General features: G+C 45.7%; 8 protein-coding genes across 8 annotated transcripts; 6 read left to right on the top strand and 2 right to left on the bottom strand.

The window, feature by feature from the left end:
* The first annotated feature begins 34 nt into the window (after positions 1-34).
* Positions 35-2577, top strand: V1513DRAFT_405576 (major facilitator superfamily domain-containing protein). The gene is made up of 3 exons (XM_066895611.1): positions 35-1223; positions 1278-1345; positions 1400-2577. Exons 1-3 carry the CDS (start codon positions 378-380, stop codon positions 2157-2159), a joined length of 1674 nt encoding a protein of 557 aa, XP_066751098.1. The 5' UTR covers positions 35-377; the 3' UTR covers positions 2160-2577.
* Positions 2578-2755: 178 nt separating this feature from the next.
* Positions 2756-5676, top strand: V1513DRAFT_452735 (uncharacterized protein). The gene is made up of 2 exons (XM_066899160.1): positions 2756-3143; positions 3202-5676. The coding sequence occupies exons 1-2, from the start codon at positions 2814-2816 to the stop codon at positions 5314-5316; spliced, it is 2445 nt and encodes an 814-aa protein (XP_066751097.1). The 5' UTR covers positions 2756-2813; the 3' UTR covers positions 5317-5676.
* Positions 5677-6385: 709 nt separating this feature from the next.
* On the top strand, positions 6386-12202 carry V1513DRAFT_452734 (uncharacterized protein). The gene is made up of 5 exons (XM_066899159.1): positions 6386-6660; positions 6800-7325; positions 7381-10437; positions 10488-11739; positions 11795-12202. Exons 1-5 carry the CDS (start codon positions 6593-6595, stop codon positions 11986-11988), a joined length of 5097 nt encoding a protein of 1698 aa, XP_066751096.1. The 5' UTR covers positions 6386-6592; the 3' UTR covers positions 11989-12202.
* Positions 12203-13762: 1560 nt separating this feature from the next.
* Positions 13763-15207, top strand: V1513DRAFT_466774 (transcription factor S-II, central domain-containing protein). The gene is made up of 2 exons (XM_066900085.1): positions 13763-14337; positions 14549-15207. Exons 1-2 carry the CDS (start codon positions 14227-14229, stop codon positions 14972-14974), a joined length of 537 nt encoding a protein of 178 aa, XP_066751095.1. The 5' UTR covers positions 13763-14226; the 3' UTR covers positions 14975-15207.
* Positions 15208-15487: 280 nt separating this feature from the next.
* V1513DRAFT_385074 (P-loop containing nucleoside triphosphate hydrolase protein) lies at positions 15488-16492 on the top strand (the record flags this gene model as incomplete). Its single annotated transcript, XM_066895198.1, has 1 exon — positions 15488-16492. The coding sequence occupies one exon, from the start codon at positions 15488-15490 to the stop codon at positions 16490-16492; it is 1005 nt and encodes a 334-aa protein (XP_066751094.1).
* A 191-nt stretch (positions 16493-16683) lies between these two features.
* On the bottom strand, positions 16684-20013 carry V1513DRAFT_257856 (WD40-repeat-containing domain protein). Its single transcript, XM_066894502.1, has 3 exons — positions 19442-20013; positions 17003-19387; positions 16684-16952 (listed from the first exon to the last, which is right to left on the bottom strand). The coding sequence occupies exons 1-3, from the start codon at positions 19814-19816 to the stop codon at positions 16875-16877; spliced, it is 2838 nt and encodes a 945-aa protein (XP_066751093.1). The 5' UTR covers positions 19817-20013; the 3' UTR covers positions 16684-16874.
* Positions 20014-20121: 108 nt separating this feature from the next.
* V1513DRAFT_452725 (uncharacterized protein) lies at positions 20122-21065 on the top strand. Its single transcript, XM_066899158.1, has 2 exons — positions 20122-20592; positions 20642-21065. Exons 1-2 carry the CDS (start codon positions 20212-20214, stop codon positions 20837-20839), a joined length of 579 nt encoding a protein of 192 aa, XP_066751092.1. The 5' UTR covers positions 20122-20211; the 3' UTR covers positions 20840-21065.
* On the bottom strand, positions 20955-22275 carry V1513DRAFT_452722 (ATP synthase subunit D-domain-containing protein). The gene is made up of 5 exons (XM_066899157.1): positions 22172-22275; positions 21957-22098; positions 21620-21818; positions 21364-21567; positions 20955-21308 (listed from the first exon to the last, which is right to left on the bottom strand). Exons 1-5 carry the CDS (start codon positions 22189-22191, stop codon positions 21085-21087), a joined length of 789 nt encoding a protein of 262 aa, XP_066751091.1. The 5' UTR covers positions 22192-22275; the 3' UTR covers positions 20955-21084.
* Positions 22276-22678: the final 403 nt, after the last annotated feature.

The following is a 22678-nucleotide window of genomic DNA, read 5'->3' as shown; positions in this document are numbered from 1 at the left end:
CCTTAATCTGGTCGCGATTCATTTCAAATGGGCACATGATATGATCGCCACTCGATTCCTTATTATGGGGAAGTAACACAAAATCCGCATCCCGGAGAATAAGCCAATGGAGGCAAGCAGGCACTTGTGTTACGGAGTGCTTGCCCGTCAACTGCACTCCAGAATAGCTTAGCTGTGTTGTTTCGAGGCCCTTTATCTGTATTGCGTCCATCCCCAGCCGAGTTTGGTGTGCTCCCCGGACAGGAAAGAAAAAAATCTCACCCGGAGCATTTGTTTGTCTTTGGCCACAATTTGGTATAATTTTCAAGTAGACGGTTTTTTATTTGGGTGGTCTTGCCTATTACCTTTCGTCGTCTCGTAAATTACCGTCAACAATAATGCCTACTTTGACTGAGACGACAGCTGTGCCGGCCATCGCACCAGCTGATGGTTCGCAGAAAAGGATTTTGCTCCGGTTCACGAAGGAAGAAGAGAAAAATCTGCGGAGAAAAATTGACCGGTATCTGATGCCGCTTATCACGACACTGTTTGTGTTGGCTTTCCTTGACCGGTCCAATATCGGCAATGCTCGAATCGCCGGCCTGCAGGAGAGCTTCAATCTCTCTTCGAATCAGTTTGACTGGCTATTGACGGCGTTTTATATCTCTTATATTTCTTTCGAATGGGTTGGCTTTTTGTGGAATGTCGTTCCTGCGCATATTTATGTCACCATGTGTCTGTTCGGGTGGGGTTTGGTTGCATCTCTGCAATCCGTCGCGTTCAACTACTGGTCGCTATTCATCCTTCGCTTCTTGCTCGGTATCGGCGAGGCTAGTTTTGGACCCGGTGTCCCAATGTACTTGTCGTTCTTTTATTTGCGAAAGGAAATGGGTTTCCGAACCGGCATCTTCATGTCAGCTGCTCCGCTCTCAACTGCGTTCGCGGGTACAATCGCGTACTTTATTACCAGTGTCGCGGACCATACTCCGATTGATTCATGGCGTGTATTATTATTTGTTGAAGGTATTCCGTGTATGCTCATGGCATGCATCGCATGGAATTATCTTCCGGACAGACCGTCGAGTGCGTACTTCTTGGACTTGAAGGATAAGATCATTGTTCGCTCGAGATATAGACGACGAATTGAGGTTGAGGGTGAGCAGGTTAGCCATACTGGCTCCCATGGATTTAAATGGGAAGAAGCTATCGAAGTTTTGCAGGATCCTAAAGTTTACGTCACCGCGGTAAGTATCTGACAGTAATCTGGGACCTTAGAAGATTGTACTAATACGGCGCAGTCAATGTTTTTCCTTGCCAATATTGCGTATGCTTCTATGCCTGTATTTCTTCCACTTATTCTCAGAGAGTGAGTTTGGTCTGTTTTACTCTCTGCGTCGGTGTATGTTGCTAACAGGTGTAGCATGGGCTACGAGTCGATCACTGCGCAGGGTCTCTCCGCCCCTCCTTATCTGGTCGCCTACGTCGTTGTCTTGCTCACGACTTATCTCTCCGATAAGAAACAGTCGCGTGCCGAGTTTATCATCTTCCACGCGTCGATTTCGGCCGCTGGTTATCTTGTCCTTGCGATCTCCCGTGATACACTTACTCGATACTGCGCCATATTCGTTGTTGCATCCGGCTTCTTCTCCGTAGTGACGGTTGTAATAGCCTGGACTGTCAACAACCAGTCATCTGAGTCCGGTAAGGGAACCGGTATGGTCATGCTCAACACGATTGGCCAGTGCGGTCCTCTTATCGGCACTCGGTTGTACCCTGAGTCCGATGCGCCATACTACGAGCGTGGAATGATCATCTGCAGTATCGCCATGTTCATCGTTGCTATTCTGGCGATTATGTTGAGACGGCATTTGGCTAAACTCAATGCTGAGAGTTACAAGGAGGAGCGATATCGACTTATTGACGACGAGTACTCGTCTGCTTCGGTTCCCAGCATCGCTGATGAAGACGAGGATGAGTACGATGACGAGGATGATGAGGACGGAGATGACGAGGTCTCTCGGTACGAAGTTATTACTGTTGCAGAGGCGCGTCAGCTTCGAGAAGAGCACGGCTTCAACATTGATATCCTGGATGACGAGAGAACCGTTGACACTATTCTAAAGAACGGTGCCAAGCTTGTCGCGAAGAAGCAGGCTCAAACGTTTAATTACATGTTGTGAGTAGTTTTGTCGGTATGTAGTTGAAATTAGGCTTGTAATCAAGGTGTGAAAAAAGGTTGGGAGGTGTGGATTTTTTTTTTTGGATTACTAAGTGCTCTATTTGTTTGGGTTATAGAATTTGTTTTTGCAACTTTTTTTTTTGTCCATCGAGTCCTGTAGGGAATACGCAGAAGTCGTGAGTGCATAGTACGGCATAGTGAATTGATTGTTGTATTGTTTTTGCTTTCATTTTTGATCTTTTGAGCGCGTGTATCGGTTCTCATTGTCATTTGAGGTTATACATAGTGTATTCATGATCTTAAAATTCCTGTTCTTAACATATATTGTCTGGCAACCTTTTTTAGCCAACCGATTCATTCCTTAGGCTCTTGTTGTAGATCATATCAATAGCTCTAATTTGATATCATTACAAATTGTGTAACGTTGGATATTGTTATTGCGTCTTCGAAACACTTTTTCCAAAAATTATTCAGAATCAATTCTGATAGGGTATATTTGGCCGTATTGGTTAACTAGATACGAACCTGAGGGTTTTAGTTCGTTGGGCGCAAAACTCAAATTTGGAAAATTGGGACTCGCCTTTTGAATACGGCCAATGGCCCATCATCGATCCATACCTAGCACCACCTGAATTGATCTTTAACCGCTACCAGAATGCCCTCGATCGACCGTCCGAGCACGAAAAAGCTCGATCTCTACCTCATATCTGAGGCAGATATTCCTTACGAGCACGATGTGTTGCGTCACCCACATACACTGGCGCCGTGGATGAGGTACATCGAACATAAATTGAAATCTCCAATTCACGAACGAGTTTTTGTTTTTGAGCGGGCATGCAGAGATTTGGGACGGTCATACAAAGTATGGAAAATGTACCTTGACCTGAGGGTGAATTATTTGGACGAGATCAACCCTGCCAAGTATGAAGACGAGTTTGTCAAGGTGAATGAATGCTTCGAGCGAGCTCTGATGATGTTGAGTAAAGTAAGTAATTCGTTTTCGGAATGCAGTAACTATTGAATATGGTAATGACAGCTACTAGATGCCGCGATTATGGATTGATTATTTGCAATTTCTTATGAAGCAGTGCCGAGTCACAGAAACACGACGAGCGTTCGACAGAGCGCTCCGCGCCCTACCGATTACCCAGCATGACAGAATGTGGCCCCTTTACCTAGGTTTTGCAAAATCAGTCAAAGGGCCTACAGCGGTATGCGTTTATAAACGGTACTTGCAGTATAAGCCTCAAGACATAGAAGACTACATCGACATTCTCATGGCGCTTGATTACCACGCCGAGGCGGCGCAACAATACATCGCAGTTCTCAACGCCCCTAAATTTGTTTCAAAGAACGGAAAAAGTCAGTTCCAAATTTGGACTGAATTGACAGATTTGCTCGTACACTATGCCCGCGACATTCGAAGTTATTTAAAACGGAGTGGTGTCAACGCGATTGACACAGAGAAGATTATCCGGTCTGGCATCGACAAATTCTCAGATCAGCGGGGCAAATTGTGGGTTAATCTAGCAATGTACAAAATTGCCATTGGCGACTTCGAAGGTGCTCGAGATGCGTTCGAAGAAGGTGTCACTACAGTTATGACCGTCAGAGATTTTACACTCATTTTCGACAGTTACGCCGAGTTCGAGGAGTCTATTATTTCAAGTTTGATGGAAGAAGCAGCGCAGCGTGGAGAACAAAGCGATGACGAGAAAGACGCGGAACTAGATATTCGGATGATGAAGTTCGAACAGCTGATGGATAGACGACCATTTCTAGTTAACGACGTTCTGTTACGGCAAAACCCACACAATGTCGTTGAATGGGAAAAACGAGTTGGACTGTGGGGAAATAACGCAGAACAGATCGTGAAGACGTACACGGACGCGATTGCAACGATCAATCCGAAGAAAGCCGCGGTTGGGCAGCTCTATAAATTGTGGACGAATTTTGCGAAGTTTTATGAACGCGCTGGTGACCTTCGACACGCAAGGATTATTTTCGAACGAGGTGTCAAAGTTCCATTCAAATCTGCAAACGAGTTAGCCGACTTGTATATCGAATGGGCAGAGATGGAGTTGCGAAATGAGAATTTTGATCGGGCGGTTGACATTATGGCGAAGGCCACGAACGGGCCGCAACGATCCAACGTTGACTTCTTCGACGAGAATTTAACTCCACAGCAACGGCTCCATAAGAGTATGAAGTTATGGTCATTTTATGTGGACTTGGTGGAATCCGTGGGTACTCTGGACGAGACGCGAAAAATTTACGACCGGATTTTCGAGCTAAAGATCGCAACCCCCCTGACTATTGTGAACTGCGCGAACTTGTTAGAAGAAAACAAATTCTTCGAGGAATCGTTCAAAGTGTATGAGCGTGGCGTGGAGCTATTTAATTATCCAGTCGCGTTTGAACTGTGGAATTTATATCTCACCAAGGCGATGCATCGGAATCTCAACGTCGAACGACTGAGAGATTTGTTCGGGCAAGCACTTGATAAGTGCCCACCAGAGTTCGCCAAAGCGTTATATCTTTTGTATGGTGAATTAGAAGAGACTAAAGGGCTCGCACGCAATGCCATGCAGGTTTACGATCGAGCAACGAGAGCAGTGTCGGAAAAAGACCGCGCGGAAATGTATAGGTTCTTTATTAAGAAGACGGCGGCTAATTACGGATTACCTGCCACCCGGACCATTTACGAGCGTGCTCTTGAGCTACTGCCAGACAGAGACTGTCGTGAGCTTTGTATCGACTTCGCAAAGATGGAACAGAAGCTTGGAGAGATTGATCGTGCTCGCGCCGTTTGGGTGCACGGTAGTCAATTTGCAGACCCAAGGATCCATCCTCGCTACTGGGAGCAATGGCACGAATTTGAGGTTCTTAACGGCAGTGAAGAGACGTTTAAAGAAATGCTGCGAATTAAGCGGTCAGTTCAGGCACAGTATAATACTGACGTCAATTTTATTGCTTCACAGACTGTCGCGAAGAGCAAATCCGGGGAAACGGCATCTCAGCCTGTTGCGGTGATAGAAAAATCGGCCGCGCCGTCTTTTGAATCGTCTCAAGTGATGCCTGGTACTGAGAACGAGGAAAACGATATATTAGCCGGCGGGTTCGGAGATGGCGAGATTGAGCTGGACATGGAATACTAGTTGAAACGACATGGAAGTGCAACATGTATTGTAATCTACAATTGTATATTAGTGGGAGCATGACAAACGAATAACCATTTGATCATTTGAAGAATTGCTTAGATCGTTCAGTGGTTTAATTCAAGTGAGATGGCGGCGAAAGATTGTGGGAAGCGGATTTGCCGAAAGAACTAACCGCCGCGGAGTTAACCCACTTCATTGGGTTAGGGCCCTGCAGGGCGCTAAGGTCGCCGAATGAAGCATGCAAATTCCGTTATCTTTACGGACGGCCAGAACAGAATAGCTGATGATTTTTTCATTCATGTTAACCAAATACCGACAATATATAGTCTGTCTAGTGCAACAATAAACTAGCAATCCTCTCGTTTTGTGCTCTAAGAATGACGAGTCACGGTCAGGCCATCCACATGCAGTCCATGACTCTCCTCCGATCTTTTGGCTATACACAGTTAAATTTAATTTATTGATACTGCGCCAAAGGATGGAGCCGATACGGATGTACTTATCTCCAACAAAACAGTGGGCCACCAGCCAATGTGCGGCTGCATGATAGATAGATGTAGATAGACTACTGATTGATACGCCTCAAACGCGCGATCAGAAGACGGATATTCCGCAGGCGGTGGCTACTCTGCTTCTCATGAGCTAGCAACAATCTGATTAGTTCACAACAATATGACTTCAGTTCCGATTGTTATTAAAGATATATATAATTTGGATTAACATTGCTGAGAACTCCCAGGAAGGATAAGCACTGAGCGTTATGCTTTCGGTTATCCCACCGACCACCTGCGGCTTATTTTGCCGGGTAATAGCCCAACAGGGAATGCCAGATGCCTTATCAGGTTTGGCGGCTTGCCAAGCAATACGCAATGGCGCGGACCGCAATCGTAATTAGGCCTCATTTTAAGCCTTAGATAATGCTATTTTGCCACCACAGGTTAAGGGGCTCCTTATTTCCGAGCGGCGAACCCTCCTTTCGAGAAGCCAAGCTGGGTTAGGGTGAGGGGCGAAATATTCGCAACCAACTTTATCTCCATTTCCTCTCCGGTGTAAATTTGTTGGCGGTCTCTAGTCCCTTGTGTGCAATTTTCCGTTCTTTTCGTGTTTATTCTGTCTACGGCTTGATATCTTAAGGACTTGTCAAGATTGCACTTGGACAGAGGCCCTGAATTGTGTGAATTGGTCAAGTCAATGTCGAAACGCGAGACCACATAATAAATCGCTTTTTTTCAGTCAAAGTCGACCCAATCCTCCAAGCATTTTTCTGTTGCCAATGGTTCAGCTGTTCTGTCCGTCCCCTTCATGGGACGTAGATGACTTCAACGCATGCGTGAAAGAGAGGTAAGTACTTCTAAGCTGAAGTTGGATGAATGGCAAGTTGGAGAAGTATCGACTACGTCTTTTAGCAAGGACCATGCTGGTGTACTCGTTGCTATTAGTTCAGCGAAATCTGAATTATACCAGTGCTAACCAGATAAAGATATTTCAACTTTGGGTTGCCTATATTGTCTGTCTTGGTCTCGGTTGTGTATCTTGTGCTTACAAGTACTGTACGTCTTCCCGGATTCCTCCGCCGCCGATGGTTCAACAAGGGGTATAGTCAGCTTCCGACAGATGCTAGCCCAATTGATGAATCGGATGACGAAGGCCTAGACCCGATATACAGATTGCGCACAACCGACGCGAGTGCGGAGTACGATGAAATTATCGAGAATGCCAATGACCTCGATGTGGAAGACGAAGCGCTCGATATCGCCCCTCGCACTCGAGTGACCGCGACAGGTAACACTCTAGTAGCGAATGGTAATGCTGACCGGAGTCCGACCTTAGTTCTTGATGCTACTCCTGCTAGACGACTGAGATCTGTTTTGGAGCAGGTCGTTGCAATTGCTTTGACGGTAGTTCACGTATGCACTTTGATCGGTATCATCTTGGTCCAATATCCGCCGTACTACTCGGAGCGCGTCAATTTGGTTCATTTCTCTATTGCGTCGTCAATTCTTTCTGTGAGTTCACATACTATGGCAGTGGACTAAACGATTGTTTCTAAACTCGCTCTAGTCCTATGTCCTTGCATTGTCGACAATGCGACTTTCACCGTCAGTCAGATACAATTCGCCATTCTTAAGAATTCACGTCGCTTTATTTTACGTGTTTATCTGGCTAATCTCGATTGTGAACTTCCGATCAGCGATTGTGCATCCTTCGCGCCAGTTTGTTACCTTCTTGTCGACGTTCGATTTCTTGAGTTACAGCGTTCTGTTGGTCACCAGCGTGCTATCTCCAGTTCATGATCGTCCTGCATATATTGAAACTGCGGGCGGTCTCAAACCTAATCCAGTTCCCTATGCTTCGATTTGGGAAACCATTACATTCTCGTGGGCGGATAAAGTCCTCAAGCTAGGATACTCGCGTCCGCTCACGATGGACGATGTATGGGACTTGAAGGACGATTGTCGTTCTGCGATTCTCATGCCAGGTTACCGTCTTGCGAAGAATGGCGGAACTATGCTCTATGGGCTATTGAAGTACTTCCGTTTCCGTTTGATCTATGGATTCTGCTTCTCGGTGATGTATGCAATCTTCACGTTTACACCGACCATTGTTGTGCGCCAGATTTTGCGACATCTTGAAGATCCCTCTCGGGAGCCTACGCATATGGCGTGGCTGTACGTTTTCTTGCTACTTGCGTTTGCATTTGTGAATGCGACATGCTCTGCTCAGGCGCTATGGACTTTCCGTGAGGTTTGCGTTCGCACGCGAGCCGTTATTGTAGCTGAATTGTATTCTAAGGCATTAAAGCGCAAGGTTGCGGTGAATGTTCCGGATACCGCTGATGCAAGGGCGAAGCTTAAGGCCAATGGAAATCAGAAGGGAGGCGACAATGCAGACAAGAAGAAGAAAGAGATTGAAGATGAGACTATAGATCTTGGTCGCGTCATTAATTTGATGGCTGTCGACGCTTTCTCCATTGCGGAAGTTCTTGCCAGATTGAACCCATTGATCAAAGGCACGATGATGATTTTCATTTCCATGGTTTTGCTTTACCAGACCCTTGGACCCAGTGCGATTGCTGGAAGTTTGTGCATGCTTACGCTATTGCCTATCAATTACAAATTCTCAAGAACTTTCGGCAAGATTCAGAAAGAACTTCTTAGTATCACGGATAGACGTATCCAAAAGACCAATGAGATTTTGCAGAGTATTAAGATTATTAAGTTCTTTGCTTGGGAAGACAGATTCAGGGACCAACTCCAAGAAGTTCGTAGTGAGGAAATTAAGACACTCCGCAAACGCTTCTTGATTCTCGCTTTCGCTGCTATGGTTTGGTTTGGCTTCCCTACTATCATCACGTTCATTACATTTGGCTTTTATACCATGATTGCGAAGAAGGAACTTACGGCATCCGTTGCATTTAGCTCACTCTCATTATTCAACTTGATGCGCACTCCTATGGACCGCCTGGCTGAGATGATTACCAATGTCATTGAAGCTCGCACTTCAGTTGAGCGTGTGCAAAAGTTTTTGGATGAGGAAGAAACTCAAAAATATATTCAGTTGAGCAAGACACGTCGGTCTCATGGTGATCCACTTATTGGCTTCCGAGGAGCAACGTTCGCATGGGGGGCTGGAAAAACTAGCTTCGACTTCAAACTCCAGGATATTGATATTACATTCCAGCTAGGCAAGTTGTCAGTCATCGTTGGGCCCACTGGCGCCGGAAAATCTTCGCTTCTTATGGCTCTTCTGGGTGAGATGAATCTTTTGAAGGGCAAAGTTTTTCTTCCCGGGTCGAGCTTGCTGGAGATGCCTACGCAGAACAAGGTTACGGCCTTAACTGAATCTGTCGCGTACTGTGCGCAGCAACCCTGGCTTCTTAACGACACTATTCGTGAGAACATCCTCTTCGGCAACAAGTACAATGAGGCGCGATATAAGCGGGTCGTGGAGCTTTGCGCCCTTCTCCGCGATTTCCAGATCCTTGAAGCCGGTGATCAGACGCCGGTGGGTGAAAAGGGAATCTCACTCTCTGGTGGACAAAAGCAGCGTATTTCTCTGGCTCGTGCTCTTTATTCCCCTGCCCGCCACCTCATCCTTGATGATTGTTTGTCTGCTGTTGACTCGCACACGGCTCTCTATCTCTATGAGAACTGCATCACTGGTCCACTGATGAAGGACAGAACCTGTATTTTGGTGTCTCATAACGTCGCGCTCACGCTCACACTTGCCGACCATGTTGTTGTCCTAGAGAACGGTCGCATTGCCGCACAAGGTGTGCCAGCCGATATTGTTACTTCCGGCATTCTCGGTTCAGATGAGCTTTTGATCAACAGTATTCAAAACTCACGTGAAGTCTCTCGCGTTCCATCAACCGCCAATGTCGCTGATAAGGACGTGATTCAGGTTGTGGCACCGTCGACCACTGAGCAGCAGGATTCTAAGGAAGTTGCACAGAAGCCCAAGAAAAAGGCGAATGAGGAGCTTCAACAGGTCGGTATGGTTAAACTTGGTGTCTATGTTTCCTACGTCAAGTCCATGGGTGGGAGCCAATACTGGACTTTTATAGTCGCTGCTTTAGTATTCCATCAGGCAGCTGCGATCTCGCAGAACTGGTGGGTCAGAGTCTGGTCGGCGGCCATCTCGTCTATTGAAAATCTAGTTAGCGCCAAGAATCTTTCTGTCACATCCGCGGCAGTTCTTTCTACTGCGGCAAGCAATTTCACATCGTCCGCATCCGGTCTATTTGAGTACGCTCCAGAAGCCGGTGTTCGCAACGTCATTGTTCCGTTGATGCCCGTCGAGCAGCCTGCCACGTATGTCAAGTTTGCCGAATACGAAAACCTGTACTCCTCCGATCAAAATAGTGCAAATGGGCCTGAGTACTATCTTTCCGTCTACGGTCTGATAGCCATCGTTTACATTGTTCTGTCGTTTGTCCGCGAGGCCCTTTTCTACTTTGGATCTCTTTCTGCGTCCAAGCGTCTCTTCGATCAGCTGCTCAATGCGATTATGCGCGCGAAGCCCCGCTTCTTTGATTCTACTCCTGTTGGTCGTATCATCAATCGATTTTCGAAGGATGTCGAGAGTATTGATCGCGAAGTCGCCGTCGACGCTTTGGTATGCATCACATCGTTATAACTTGTTTGCCTGTTTGCTAACTCTCGCAGAGTTTCATTCACTCCATCCTTTCAGTCGCCGTTATTATTGGTGTGATCAGTGTGATTGTGCCCGGATTCTTGTTGATTGGCGTCGTTATCAGTATCATATTCTTCCTAATCAACATGTTCTACTTGCAGTCGTCGCGTGAGCTGAAGCGGATGCAGTCTGTCACTCGTTCACCTATTTATCAGCATTTTGGAGAGACTTTGGTCGGTATCAGCACAATCCGTGCGTATGGATATGAACAACGCTTCATCGCCGACAGCATGAACAAGGTTGATACGAACTCGCGTCCTTACTGGATAATGTGGGCGCTTAACAGATGGATGTGCTACCGTACTGATTTATCTGGCGGCCTTGTGTCATTCTTTGCGGGCGTATTCGTCATGCTGTCGCGGAATAAGATTGACTCTGGATTGGCTGGTTTAATTCTCACTTATGCCATCTCATTCACTGAGAACATGTTCTGGGTTGTCCTGCTCTATGCCACGAACGAGATGAACATGAATTCTGTTGAGCGTATTGATGAGTTCTTGGCCATTGAGCAAGAGGCTCCGGATATTATTCCGGATCACCGTCCACCACCCAATTGGCCATCAACTGGTGCTATTTCTGTCACTGACTTGTCCCTTCGATATGCTCCAGAACTACCTACCGTGATCAAAGGCATTTCATTTGATGTGGAGCCATGCTCTAAGATTGGGATCGTTGGCCGTACAGGAGCTGGCAAATCAACTATTGCGTCGGCGTTCTTCCGATTCTTGGAAGCGGATACTGGCAAGATTATTATTGACGGAATTGATATCTCCACAATCGGTTTGCGCGATTTGAGACAAGGTCTCACAATCATTCCTCAGGATCCGACGTTGTTTACCGGCACTGTTAGATCGAATCTTGATCCATTCGACAACTACAGCGACAATGACATCTTCACTGCGCTCCGTCATGTGCACTTGATTAATGAAATTGCAGGAGAAGAGCCAGAGGCGAGCGGAAGCTCTCGAGACTCTGATGGTCTTACAGTCGCAGAGCGGGAGGCCCGGAACATGAACATCTTCTACAGACTTGATAGTCCTGTTACTGAAGGCGGCGGAAATTTGTCACAGGGGCAAAGACAGCTAATGTGTCTTGCGCGGTCGTTATTGAAATCCCCTAGGATTATTTTGTTGGATGAGGCAACGGCGTCAATTGATTACAATACCGACGCGCAGATACAGGAAACGATTCGAACTGAGTTTTCACAGACTACCATTTTGACTAGTACGTTTCATTTCATTCATATTGTGGTAAATGAGGTGTTTGTTAACATATGTAGTTGCTCATCGTCTGAGATCTATTATTGATTACGACAAAATTCTTGTCCTCGACGCTGGCCTTATTAAAGAATACGATCACCCGCACGTTCTCCTTCAGCAACAAGATTCCATATTCAGGAGTATGTGCGCAAGTAGTGGTGAACTAGAAGCATTGGAAGATTTGGCGAAGCTGGCATATGAGAAAGCCAAGTAGATAGCATATGCATGATATAGAAATGGTCTCCAGTTTTGGAATATTTGCATGGCGGTAGATAGCATGAGGTAGAATGAATCTCTTTTTGTTTTTCCTTGTTTTTGAATTGACAATGGTCGTTATATGTTGCCATTGATTAGATGCAGTACACGACTACCTTAGATTACTCTGGTAAACAGGGAGAAGATAAATAGATGAACGAAATAATCGGTAGTATTCTTAAATTGCTGATTTCGGGAAACACCGAAAATAACATGACAAAACAATATTCAGAGCATATTTTGAAGTTGAGTGGAGTATCTAAATTACCTATGACACACTTGTTAGTAAAAGCCCTGGAATAAAACACTGCGCCGCGTCATTCTCTGGCGACCTCGTTCATATTAAACAGGGCATTTCGAATATCTCAGAATTAATTTGGTATTTTTAGTTGTCTTCAGTCTCTTTCAGAAGCAGAACTGATTTAAATTTTTTTCATCATAAACGAATTTTGAATGACGCAGATCAGGGACAAACAAATGTGTATACATACCTTGACGAAGCGGCCAGTCTAAGAAAAATTACCGGATATATCTAAAACTGCGCACATGTTAGCTACATTCTATTTGATATAGAACATGGCATATAAAGTAGATCGTTCAGATGGTAGTGCATGTTTGTCTTGTGGCCCATGAATTTTCGCCGAAGAAAAGATTGTGATAAAACTTCCTCATAACGCAAGATCCCAAATTTATCAAATAGAGAGACCTACCATCAGCAATACATATCCCTATCATAACTCGGAATATCTGTTGGGTGCGCAGCCGCCTATAGAGTATGAGGTTAGTCATCATCAACTTTAAGCATCTCAATCTCCAAACCACCCGCGCGTGCCCATATCGGGAGAGTAGCAACAAAAACAAGATACATCATAAACGAAGAATTCCTAATTAATTTTTCTGTCCTGCATATACTTCCTCAGTATTGAATGTCTATAATCATGTGTCTCTCCTCCCTTCTCTCCTACAATTGTGCGTCGACGGGAAAGATATTATAGCATACCAAAAAGCTCACTGACGGCAAACGAATATGAACGGCAACGCATTACCGTATCATTGACATCATTTTCGAATTCGTGGACGCCTTACTAATTGCGCGATTGAATGCTCTCTTAATTTCGAAAATTTTTGTTTAGTGTGTACTTTCCAAAAATTTTGCAACTAAATACTTGCGGTGGATGAACCCTAACGTTACCCTAATCCATTCGCCATTGTATTAGTCGGCCACCAAACCCCTTATTTTGAACATTACGAACAAAATGCCGAGATCTGGTGGTCCATCCTGCATGTAATCTGACAAAGCCAGATAGCAAGGAGACAAGGCTCAGCGCACGACTACCCTCCCCGAAAGACGAATAGCTGTGCTCGCATTGGTATAGAATTCCTTACGACAATCTATACGACAATCCATCTAAAGGAACATCCATTTGGACAAGGACGAAGGGAAATCCTTCCGTAGATGACATCCAGTTGCTTGATTCTACATATTGAGAGAGTATCACATGATAGCAGGTTACTAATACCCTAACCCAATGATGTTCTCTCGGAACAAGTCACGCGGACAATGTTAAAGTTCTAATTTGGTCAAGAATTGAAAATCTGCATAAAGTTGCATAATTTTGTACAATTATGGAGCAACGTCTAACTGCTGTGCACCAGAGGTTTCAACGAGGCGAAACGCTGGGAAATATAAAAACCGTGCTCCTCCCCGCGAGCTTCCAGCTAACTCTCTTATTCTTCATCTTGAGCTATTATTGCTCCTTGACTGTCGTGGTTTTCGATTTCTGAATATTCTATATATATTTAGAATTTTCTATTTATTATATTCTATATATATTTAGAATTTTCTAATTATTTACGTCTGTTTTTGTCTAAGTAGCATTTGAAAGGTGTTTGAATATTTCATTTGCTGCTGGAGATCCATCTAAAGAAAGAGGCATTTCAAAGAGAAGATTTTAGTATTCGCAAGGCAGAAGCTCAGTTTTTCTGACTTGACGCGTAAAAGGCTAGAAACACAACTAGCTAGAATACGGTACAAGGCCCATTACGTCAGTTTGATACTTTGCATAATTGTCCAGTCATTTGTCTGGGAAGAAATATATCATATTTCGTTAAAGTCTCTCTCTTAAAAACTCTTTTCTTATTTACTCCTTTGGACTCTAAACTTACACCATAATTCTGCGTACGATATATATCAAAAATGGCCCGCGCGAGTAGAACAACATTGAATAGCAAGAGACGAAGCTCTACGGTTTTGCGACCGGACGATATTACAGTGTCCCCGGCTATTGAGAAAAACAATCGGCAGAAGGTATGTATTATTATTTGCCAATTTTGTCGAGTTTCTAGCATATTTTTTTGGTGCAAACTCGGATCGTGGCTGTGCAATTGACGTTGACTCTGGGTCTGTGGCCGTGCGACTTAGAACTCGCATATCTCATATGTACCCATGAGGGTTAAAGTTGTTGTCACTGCTAATTTTTGAATTGAATTGTTTTGATGTGTTGCTAACATTATGACAGTGTCAACTAGCTATCGAATCGGCATTTAAGGAGTCACCTGCTTCGGACAACGTTGATGTAAAAGAACTTAGCGCTGCCATCGAAGAAGAAATATACAAGGCGAACGGTGCGAACATTGGCCCAAAGTACAAAAGTTCGATGCGGTCACATCTTGTCAATCTCAAGAATAAGAAGAACGACCTCCGAGAGCGAATTCTTTCTGGTGAAGTCAGTCCTCAGAAGTTCGCCGTCATGTCTACGGAAGAGATGTCGACTAGGGAACGGATAAAGGAGGACGAGCTATTAAAGCAACGGAACTTAGAAGCCCACATCATATCTCAGAATAGTATGCCAAGTAACATTCTTGATGTCAAGCTACATGACGGCAGAGAGCGTGGCAAATGGGGTGTGACAACAAGTGCTGCTGCAATTGACTATTTTGAATGATGCAGCTTTTAAGAAGGATGACGATTGTGTACGATAAAGTATTTATGTTCGGTGTTATCCGGTTCTATGGGTATTATCTTGTGTATTATATTTAGTTTCAGTGTTGGGGTTGTTCGGTTGATGGCTGTTGAAGCAATTTTTTGCGTTTCTTTAGTAATAATGTAGGAAACACTCCAGGTAGAAATGTGGTTGACTAAGTAATATGATTGAAATAACTTTGTTATACACACTGGTAACTATTTGCACTAAAACTATGTAGACTTCTCTCCATACATTCCGCCATCAAGGAAGAAGCTGTGGTCAAGCACAGCAGGGGACATTATGGGTTAGGGTATTTATGGCCGACCAGATTAGTAATTCATTCGTAGCGCCGTCAGCCTCTCTCTTCCCCGATTCATTGCGACAGGAGAATATTAATTTAGCTAGATTCAGTGATACTACTTAATTTCTTAGTTTATTGGTTTGTCGGTGTGAATCTCCAACGTTGCCACAATGGCTACTGCGACGACAACGATGGCGCCAGAGCCTTACACCTCTGGAACAGTCACGACACTAGCGGCGCCTGCGCCGGAACATTGTCCTGGCACCGAATCTGAGCAGGCTGGAAAAGCTGATGCGTGTGAGGGATGTCCAAATCAGCTTATTTGCGCGTCGACACCAAAGGGTCCTGATGTGGATCTACCTGCGATTCACCGGCGCATGGAAGGTGTTCGCCACAAGATATTAGTTTTGTCAGGCAAAGGAGGAGTTGGAAAATCTACATTTACATCGATGCTTGGATGGGCGTTTGCACAAGATACGGATAAGGAGGTTGGTGTTATGGATCTGGATATTTGCGGGCCGTCTTTGCCAACCATGATGGGCGCCAAGGGCGAGCAGATTCACATGTCAAATTCGGGGTGGAGTCCGGTTTATGTTGCAGATAATCTGGGCATGATGAGTATCGGGTTTATGCTTCCGAATGAAGATGATGCAATCATATGGCGTGGCGCGAAAAAATCGGGGTTGATTAAGCAATTTTTGAAGGATGTCGATTGGGGTAGTCTAGACTTCCTTGTCGTTGACACCCCACCAGGCACTAGCGACGAGCATTTGAGTGTGAATCAGTACTTGAAGGATACGGGTGTGGATGGCGCAATTGTGGTCACTACTCCGCAGGAAGTCGCGCTTCTCGACGTCCGCAAGGAAATTGATTTTTGCGGGAAAGCAGGTATCAAAGTTCTTGGACTGGTCGAGAACATGGCAGGCTTCGTGTGCCCGAATTGCAACGGCGAGTCCCTCATTTTCGCCCCTACGACTGGCGGCGGAAAGGCTCTGGCAACGGACATGAATATTCCGTTCCTGGGCTCCGTTCCGTTAGACCCGCGAATAGGTCGCGCGTGTGATTATGGCGAGAGTTTTCTAGACGAATACCCTGACTCTCCAACTTCCAAAGCTGTCATGAAAATCATTCGGCAGGTCCGAGAGTCAGTTGGTGAGCCAATAGAGGATGAAGAAGGAAATGAAGATGATAAGTGATTTGTATATTTTGCATAATTTTGCATCATGGTTTTTGGTACATTATGTTATCGTAGCGGATAAAAGTTATTATTGGCTGTAAATAATGGGCTTTAATGGAATTTCATATTAAATATTGATCTAGAGTCATAAATATTTCAATTTAGTATATAGTAGTGTCAAAATGTTTACAGCATTTTGAACTATACAACAATAGCCACAAAGCAAAAAAGCAAGTGAAAATCTGCATGCATCCTTTGTACGCCCGACACATTTAACCAGCAAAATCATATAAAAATGCTACGTGACTACAGATATCAATAACTACCGACAACTAGCCATATGCACAATCATGAAATTTGCAACGTGGAAACTATTTTGGTGGATATGATACATAAAACTTTTACGCAACTTGCTCAATTTGAGAAGTCGCCGCATCAGCGGATGTGCGAGTCGTCGGATCGTAGTCAAAATTCAGAACCTTTAATTTTGTCAGTGACACTGATTCATATCGCCGAATTACGTACATACCTCAATGAAAGTGTCTGATCCTCTCTGCACGGCAGCAACACAGCGGCGATCATCAAACCTTACTTGCCACACCCGGTTAAGATCTGACAGCAAGTCCTTAACAACTTTCCCCGTCTTGATGTTCCATAATTTCAACGTTCCGTCGCTCCCCGACAGAACTTTATAATCGTCATGCTGGAAGCAAGTGATGGCGCCAGTATGCCCTTCCAGCTTGTGAATAAACTGTCCAGTCTCTGGATCCCAAACCCGGAGCGTCGAGTCCGCAGCGGCAGATACGAGTGCCGTCTGATTCAGATCGAGAAGTCCGACGAGAGAAGTGTGGCCCTCTAGTGTATATAAACACGAGCCTGTTTCTAAGCTCCACACCTTCACCAGCCAGTCCATAGACCCGGAAATGCATCTCGCGCGCTTAGAATCGATCACCACCGAGTACACCTTCGCACCATGGCCTGCCAATCTAAACAGGCATTCTCCGGTTGACAATTTCCAAACGCGAACGAACGTGTCATACGAACCAGAGACTAGAAGATCACCGCGACCCGAAATAGCACGGACAGAATGAGTATGACCATGAAGGGCACGTAGAAAGAATGGACCGTCATCATTGTCTGGAACCTCTGGTAGATACTCTGCGTCCCGCTCCAGGTCCGGCAACTTCCAAACTCGAAGAGAAGCGTCACGTGATCCTGTGACAATGATTGCCTCGCTTGGCTCCGTAATTGGCTTGCCATCTGGTGCCGTCCCTGTTGTAACAGGCTGCATTATCTGAAGGCATCGTACTGTAGATGTGTGGCCATAGAAGATATGGGTGCAAATGCCTTTCTCAATGTCCCAGACACGAACAGTGCGATCCGTGGAACCCGAAACTAGAGTGTTTCCAACATATTGCAAGGCCCAAACACCACCTTCATGACCATCAAGTCTAGCTCGTAGTTTTCCCGTACGAGTGTCATAGACGTTGATACATAGATCGTCCGAGCCAGTGATAATCTTTTCGGAATCAAACTGGAGGCAGGTCACAACATTCCGACCATGTCCCGCGAACGATAAGTGACTAGGATTCGAGTCCGGAGACATCCAGTTGCGATTGATGAGATAATGGCGGCGGTATATCGATTTATACATATTCGGGAACGGAAGGTTGGGATTGGAGGATTTCGACTCATCCTCTTCGGCACTGACAAGTGTCTGCGAAACTTGCGTTGAGGTGGAGTACTTGTTTCTTCCGCTCTGCTTCTTTTTTGACCCTCGTTTGCGCTTGTTCGATGGCGGTAAATTTATAAATTCTTCCATTTCGTCGCCGACCATGCCAACTTCTGGAGAAGACATGGAATCTGCCGGTGAGTTAGGAGCACGTGCGCGTTTGGACCACCCCTCCATACCCCATCCTTCTCTAATCGCACGCTCCATCTCTCCGGACTGAAGCTCGAAACCATCAGTCTCCAGTAGTTTCCTCCACGTGTACAATGAACCATCCACAGATTGTTTCCAAGTTCGTGACACTTGCGCTGCGACACATAGTGATCTTACATCTAGATACTGGAGAATATTTGCCACCAATTCTTGTGGCAGCAGCGCAATAAAATCGCATCGAAGTGCTGGAATAACTGTCGACGCGATCACTGACAGAGTTTTCTTGGAACACCTCCGTAGAAATTGATACATGACATAATCCTGGACATTGTCTGGTAACGCGTCGAAATTGTCAAGCATTGCAGGAATCTGCATCATTACAGCGTGACTGTTGAGAACAGCATCTGGAACTGAGGCCTGCTCGTCGTCTTCTTGTGACGAGAAATAGTCCTGCGCCTGTGACTTGCGATGTGATCCATTGACAGGCGAAAGTGACGGTGAAGGAAGAGAGAGAGGATCAACTGGATTAGCAGCCTGTGCCGCCTGCACGTCAATGGACAGAGCAGATGAAGTATCCGTTCTCTCATCAGTCGCAATATCGGACTCTGCCGTGAGAATAGCACCTCGAGGCGCAGCTGACAGTGGCGTCGCCAACCCGAGGCCAAACGACGGCGTAATTTGAGTCGAGTCGTTTGACATAGCGGACGCAACTGCCAGAGCGTCCTGCTCTCTCGGAGAATTTTCAGGGCCGGGAGTGGATATATCGAGATTGCCTTTGCCTGTCATTCGTCTTTTGTGGACTCTAGAAACAGCAATGTCCATGTCACCTGGCGCCGGTGCTGAACGCCTGGCGGACAGTTCGGAGCCGCTTGGAGAAGCTGGCCTCTTTCGAGAGGGTGTTTCATCGACATTGATAGCCGTTACTCCATCAGTCGAAGATGCGGTCGTGGTAGTTGTAGTTGTAATTGTTCGTGGCGCGGCTCGCTGGCCCCTTCGTTCAATATTGTAACAGTCGAGAAGCAGGTTCTGCAACTACCAATATGTCAACGTTTCTCATGCTTGCATCTAAGATAGCATCCAACTCACTTCAACAAGAGGTTCAGCCGAGTTGGTGCTCTCGCTGAAATGGGATACACGCCCACCCAATTCAAAGGAAAAGCTTCTTAACGCTGCAGGCGTCGGTTGATCAGCCAGCGGATACACTAGTGGATCTAGAACATCGCCGTGGAACAGGTTTAAGTCAGGTCGTACTTCGTTCAACAACTTCCTTCGCCGCGGCGGATTCAGCACAAGTGGTGGAAAGCTAGTTGTAGTAGTTGTGGTCGTGGTTGTGGAGACGACCGTGGTCTTCGTGGTAGGTGCCAGAGAGTACGACCCGACACTCACGGGCTGTCGTCCGGTTATTCTCTGTGCAGCGCCAGGAGTGTCGACAGCGCCTTCTATCGTAGACGGAGACGGCATCGCGGAGAGAGGACGTAAACGACGAGGTGGACGCAGACCTCGACGTGGACCGGACCTGGAAATCGGCCAGTGTTTTGCTTGCGATTATTGTAGTGGGTGTGGTGTATGGTATACAAGTACGTCCGTAAAACTGCTGACCGGCGACAAATGCAAACAGGGGCCGAAGCTAAATGAAACCAACTGGCTGACCTGTTGTCGCGGAGCAGACGGCGAGAAGCGGTGAATGTTATCTATTTGGACTTCCCTTCTCACAAGAAACAAACCTACACCCGCGACAGTTGTACATGTGGCCCTAACCCTTTGCCAAGTGATCAGCTCTTTATGGCTTAACACGTCACGAAAGCGGGCGAATCTTAATTATAGGGTTAGAAGCCGCAAAATATACCATCGGACCGATGAGTACATGCTCCAATATTCTCTGCGATATTATTCTCTGCTGCCAGTTCGAAATAATGTCGTCGAAAGTATACCGGAATCTCCTTCAAGAACTGTCGGAGTGGATGTCCTCGGCGCGGTCTCAGCAGCCGCCTGCAGTCAGCCAGCTCTTACAACAGACACTTGACATGTCCGCACCCCCACCTCCAGCGCCAGCACACAAGGCCGAATCGGAAAGCACGAGCGACAGTGCGTTGGATCAGTTGCACCAGAAACTGAAAGATGTTATGCGGGAGCAGTTTAGAAGCGTTGCGGAAGAGCATCAGGGTAAGGAGGCAGAAATGAAGACACGAGATGCTGTGGAGGTTTTGACTTATTTGCGCAGTCAGCGCACATATAAGGTAGTTTAATAATGGCGGCTCGTAGAAGCCAACGCTTACGGAATTATAGACACTGCTAGACAAGTATAATCCGACGGCAACACTAGAGGATCATGAGAGAATTCGCCTCACTGCTCGTCGCGTTGGTTTAGAGCTTCCGAAGGATATTCAAGAGCGATGGCAGACCGCTGAAGAAGAGCTCACAGAGATCAGCACCGAGAAGCCCCAAGACGAACGAAAGACCGACAGTGACAAAGAGAGCAAGTGAGAAGTTAGGGTGGTAAACTTTTGTATATAGATGCTCTGGGAACCGGTACCGATATAAATACTATTTGGTATAGTTATGCTTGATCAATTACAGCCAAGACTCAATTTTGCGGATGTGATATTCTAAGGATTGATCTGCATTACTATTATTATGCTACAGCAAGAGAAACCAAAAAAGAGTAAGCAATGACCGCTAAGTTCATGAAAATTTTAACACTTCCAACGACTCCCACCACGTTCTTGCACCTAGAATATGATATCGTCGTCCTTATCCACCGTCAAGTCCTCAGGAGCAGATTCTGTAAGTGCGCTGGGTCCGCGTAAATGTTCGGCATCCAAAGCATGTTTCGCGGCAAGTTCGGCAGCAAGTTCGGCAGTTTGGGCGGCCGCATCACGTTGCTTCTTGTCCTGGACCTTCTTGAGACGGTAGAATTCTTCTCTTTCCAGCTCGTCGAGCTCGTTGTTAATGTCTATAAATATCAGCATCACAAATACAGATCATCTGATAAAAAAGCATAAACGCACATTTGATGGTATTCTCTGTACGCGGGATAATAACGTGCTCAATAGCGTTGACACGACGGTTGGTAACCTTAATAACCTCATCTAGTATAACGAACGCAGTCTGCAGCGACGCAAGTTCGATTAAAGTCTCGACGGCTTTTGAATAAACCTCCTTTGCCTTCTGAACTTGCTGGCCACCTCTTCCGAGACCGGTCAACTTGAAATCTATGATTCTAGTTAATCCCAGTTCTCCGTCATCATACACCGCCCGAAATACCATTGTTCTCCTCAATGTAGAAGGCCTCGAATTGCGGGAGGTAAACACCAGAAACGTTCTCCTGCTTGGCGCTAATACGGAAACGAGCGTTTTTGACGGATTCCTGGACTTGGTAGCCAATACTGTCGCCGGTAGCATAGGTAACTTCGGCGAGTGAGAACGCCGCGACCTGCATAACACGACCCATTTTCCGCTTAGCCTATAGTTGCCCATGATATTAGCATTGTTCTCGTTTGCGATCCTATATTGATCATGCATGCAACAGGCCGGGAGTGCCTCGAAGTAGCAAGACAATTACCGAAGTGTGTCACGGTCCTATCGAATATAAAAAACGCACCTCATCGATTCTTCGAGTAATGTCACGGAAACGACCGGTCAATGCCTCAGACTTACGTTTCAACAAACTGTGACCGGTCGTAGCACCCTTGAGCTTACCCTTCATAAGGGTGAGCGTCATTCGGGTTGGGAACACCGCCTCTCTATCACGACGTCGTTAGAACCTTGCGATGTACTCGATAATCCCTCAATTAGCTCCAGACTAAGTTCAATTACCTGTTTGCTGCTCCAGACATGAGGGACCCGGAAATTCAATGCAGAAATGTTTGTGAAATAGGCTGTAAACCGCCAATTGATGCTCAAAATCTAGGGCATTAGGGAGCACCGAACCCGGTCGCTACCTCTCAGATGAAACGATGAAACGATAGCTTCGACACCAAGTTGGCGCTACGCTTATGCCGTAATTGCGTATCTTGCAACTATATCAATGATTAAGGCTCATCATTTCGAAACTAATTCGTTTTGAGGCTAATTTGTACATTTTACCAAGGCTAGTTCAGCAGCTTAAGATTTGATGTAGATTACTATTTATCTGGTAAGGTATGCTAGGGCTGTTACGAATATTCGTAATTGCGAATATTCGCTGCGAATAATTAGCAGAGTAGTTAATTTTTATATCGATGTCCCGCTCAGTGGCGATTGCAGGAACAACAACCTTCAATCTATTCTGCGAATAATTACTCGCATGCTTTATATCTTGCGAATAAAATTTGCGAATATTAT

The sequence above is a fragment of the Lipomyces chichibuensis genome (assembly GCF_038497645.1).
Source record: "Lipomyces chichibuensis strain CBS 12929 unplaced genomic scaffold V1513scaffold_50, whole genome shotgun sequence".
NCBI classification, from domain to species: Eukaryota; Fungi; Ascomycota; class Lipomycetes; order Lipomycetales; family Lipomycetaceae; genus Lipomyces; species Lipomyces chichibuensis.
This window is presented reverse-complemented; position numbering and strand designations above follow the sequence as displayed.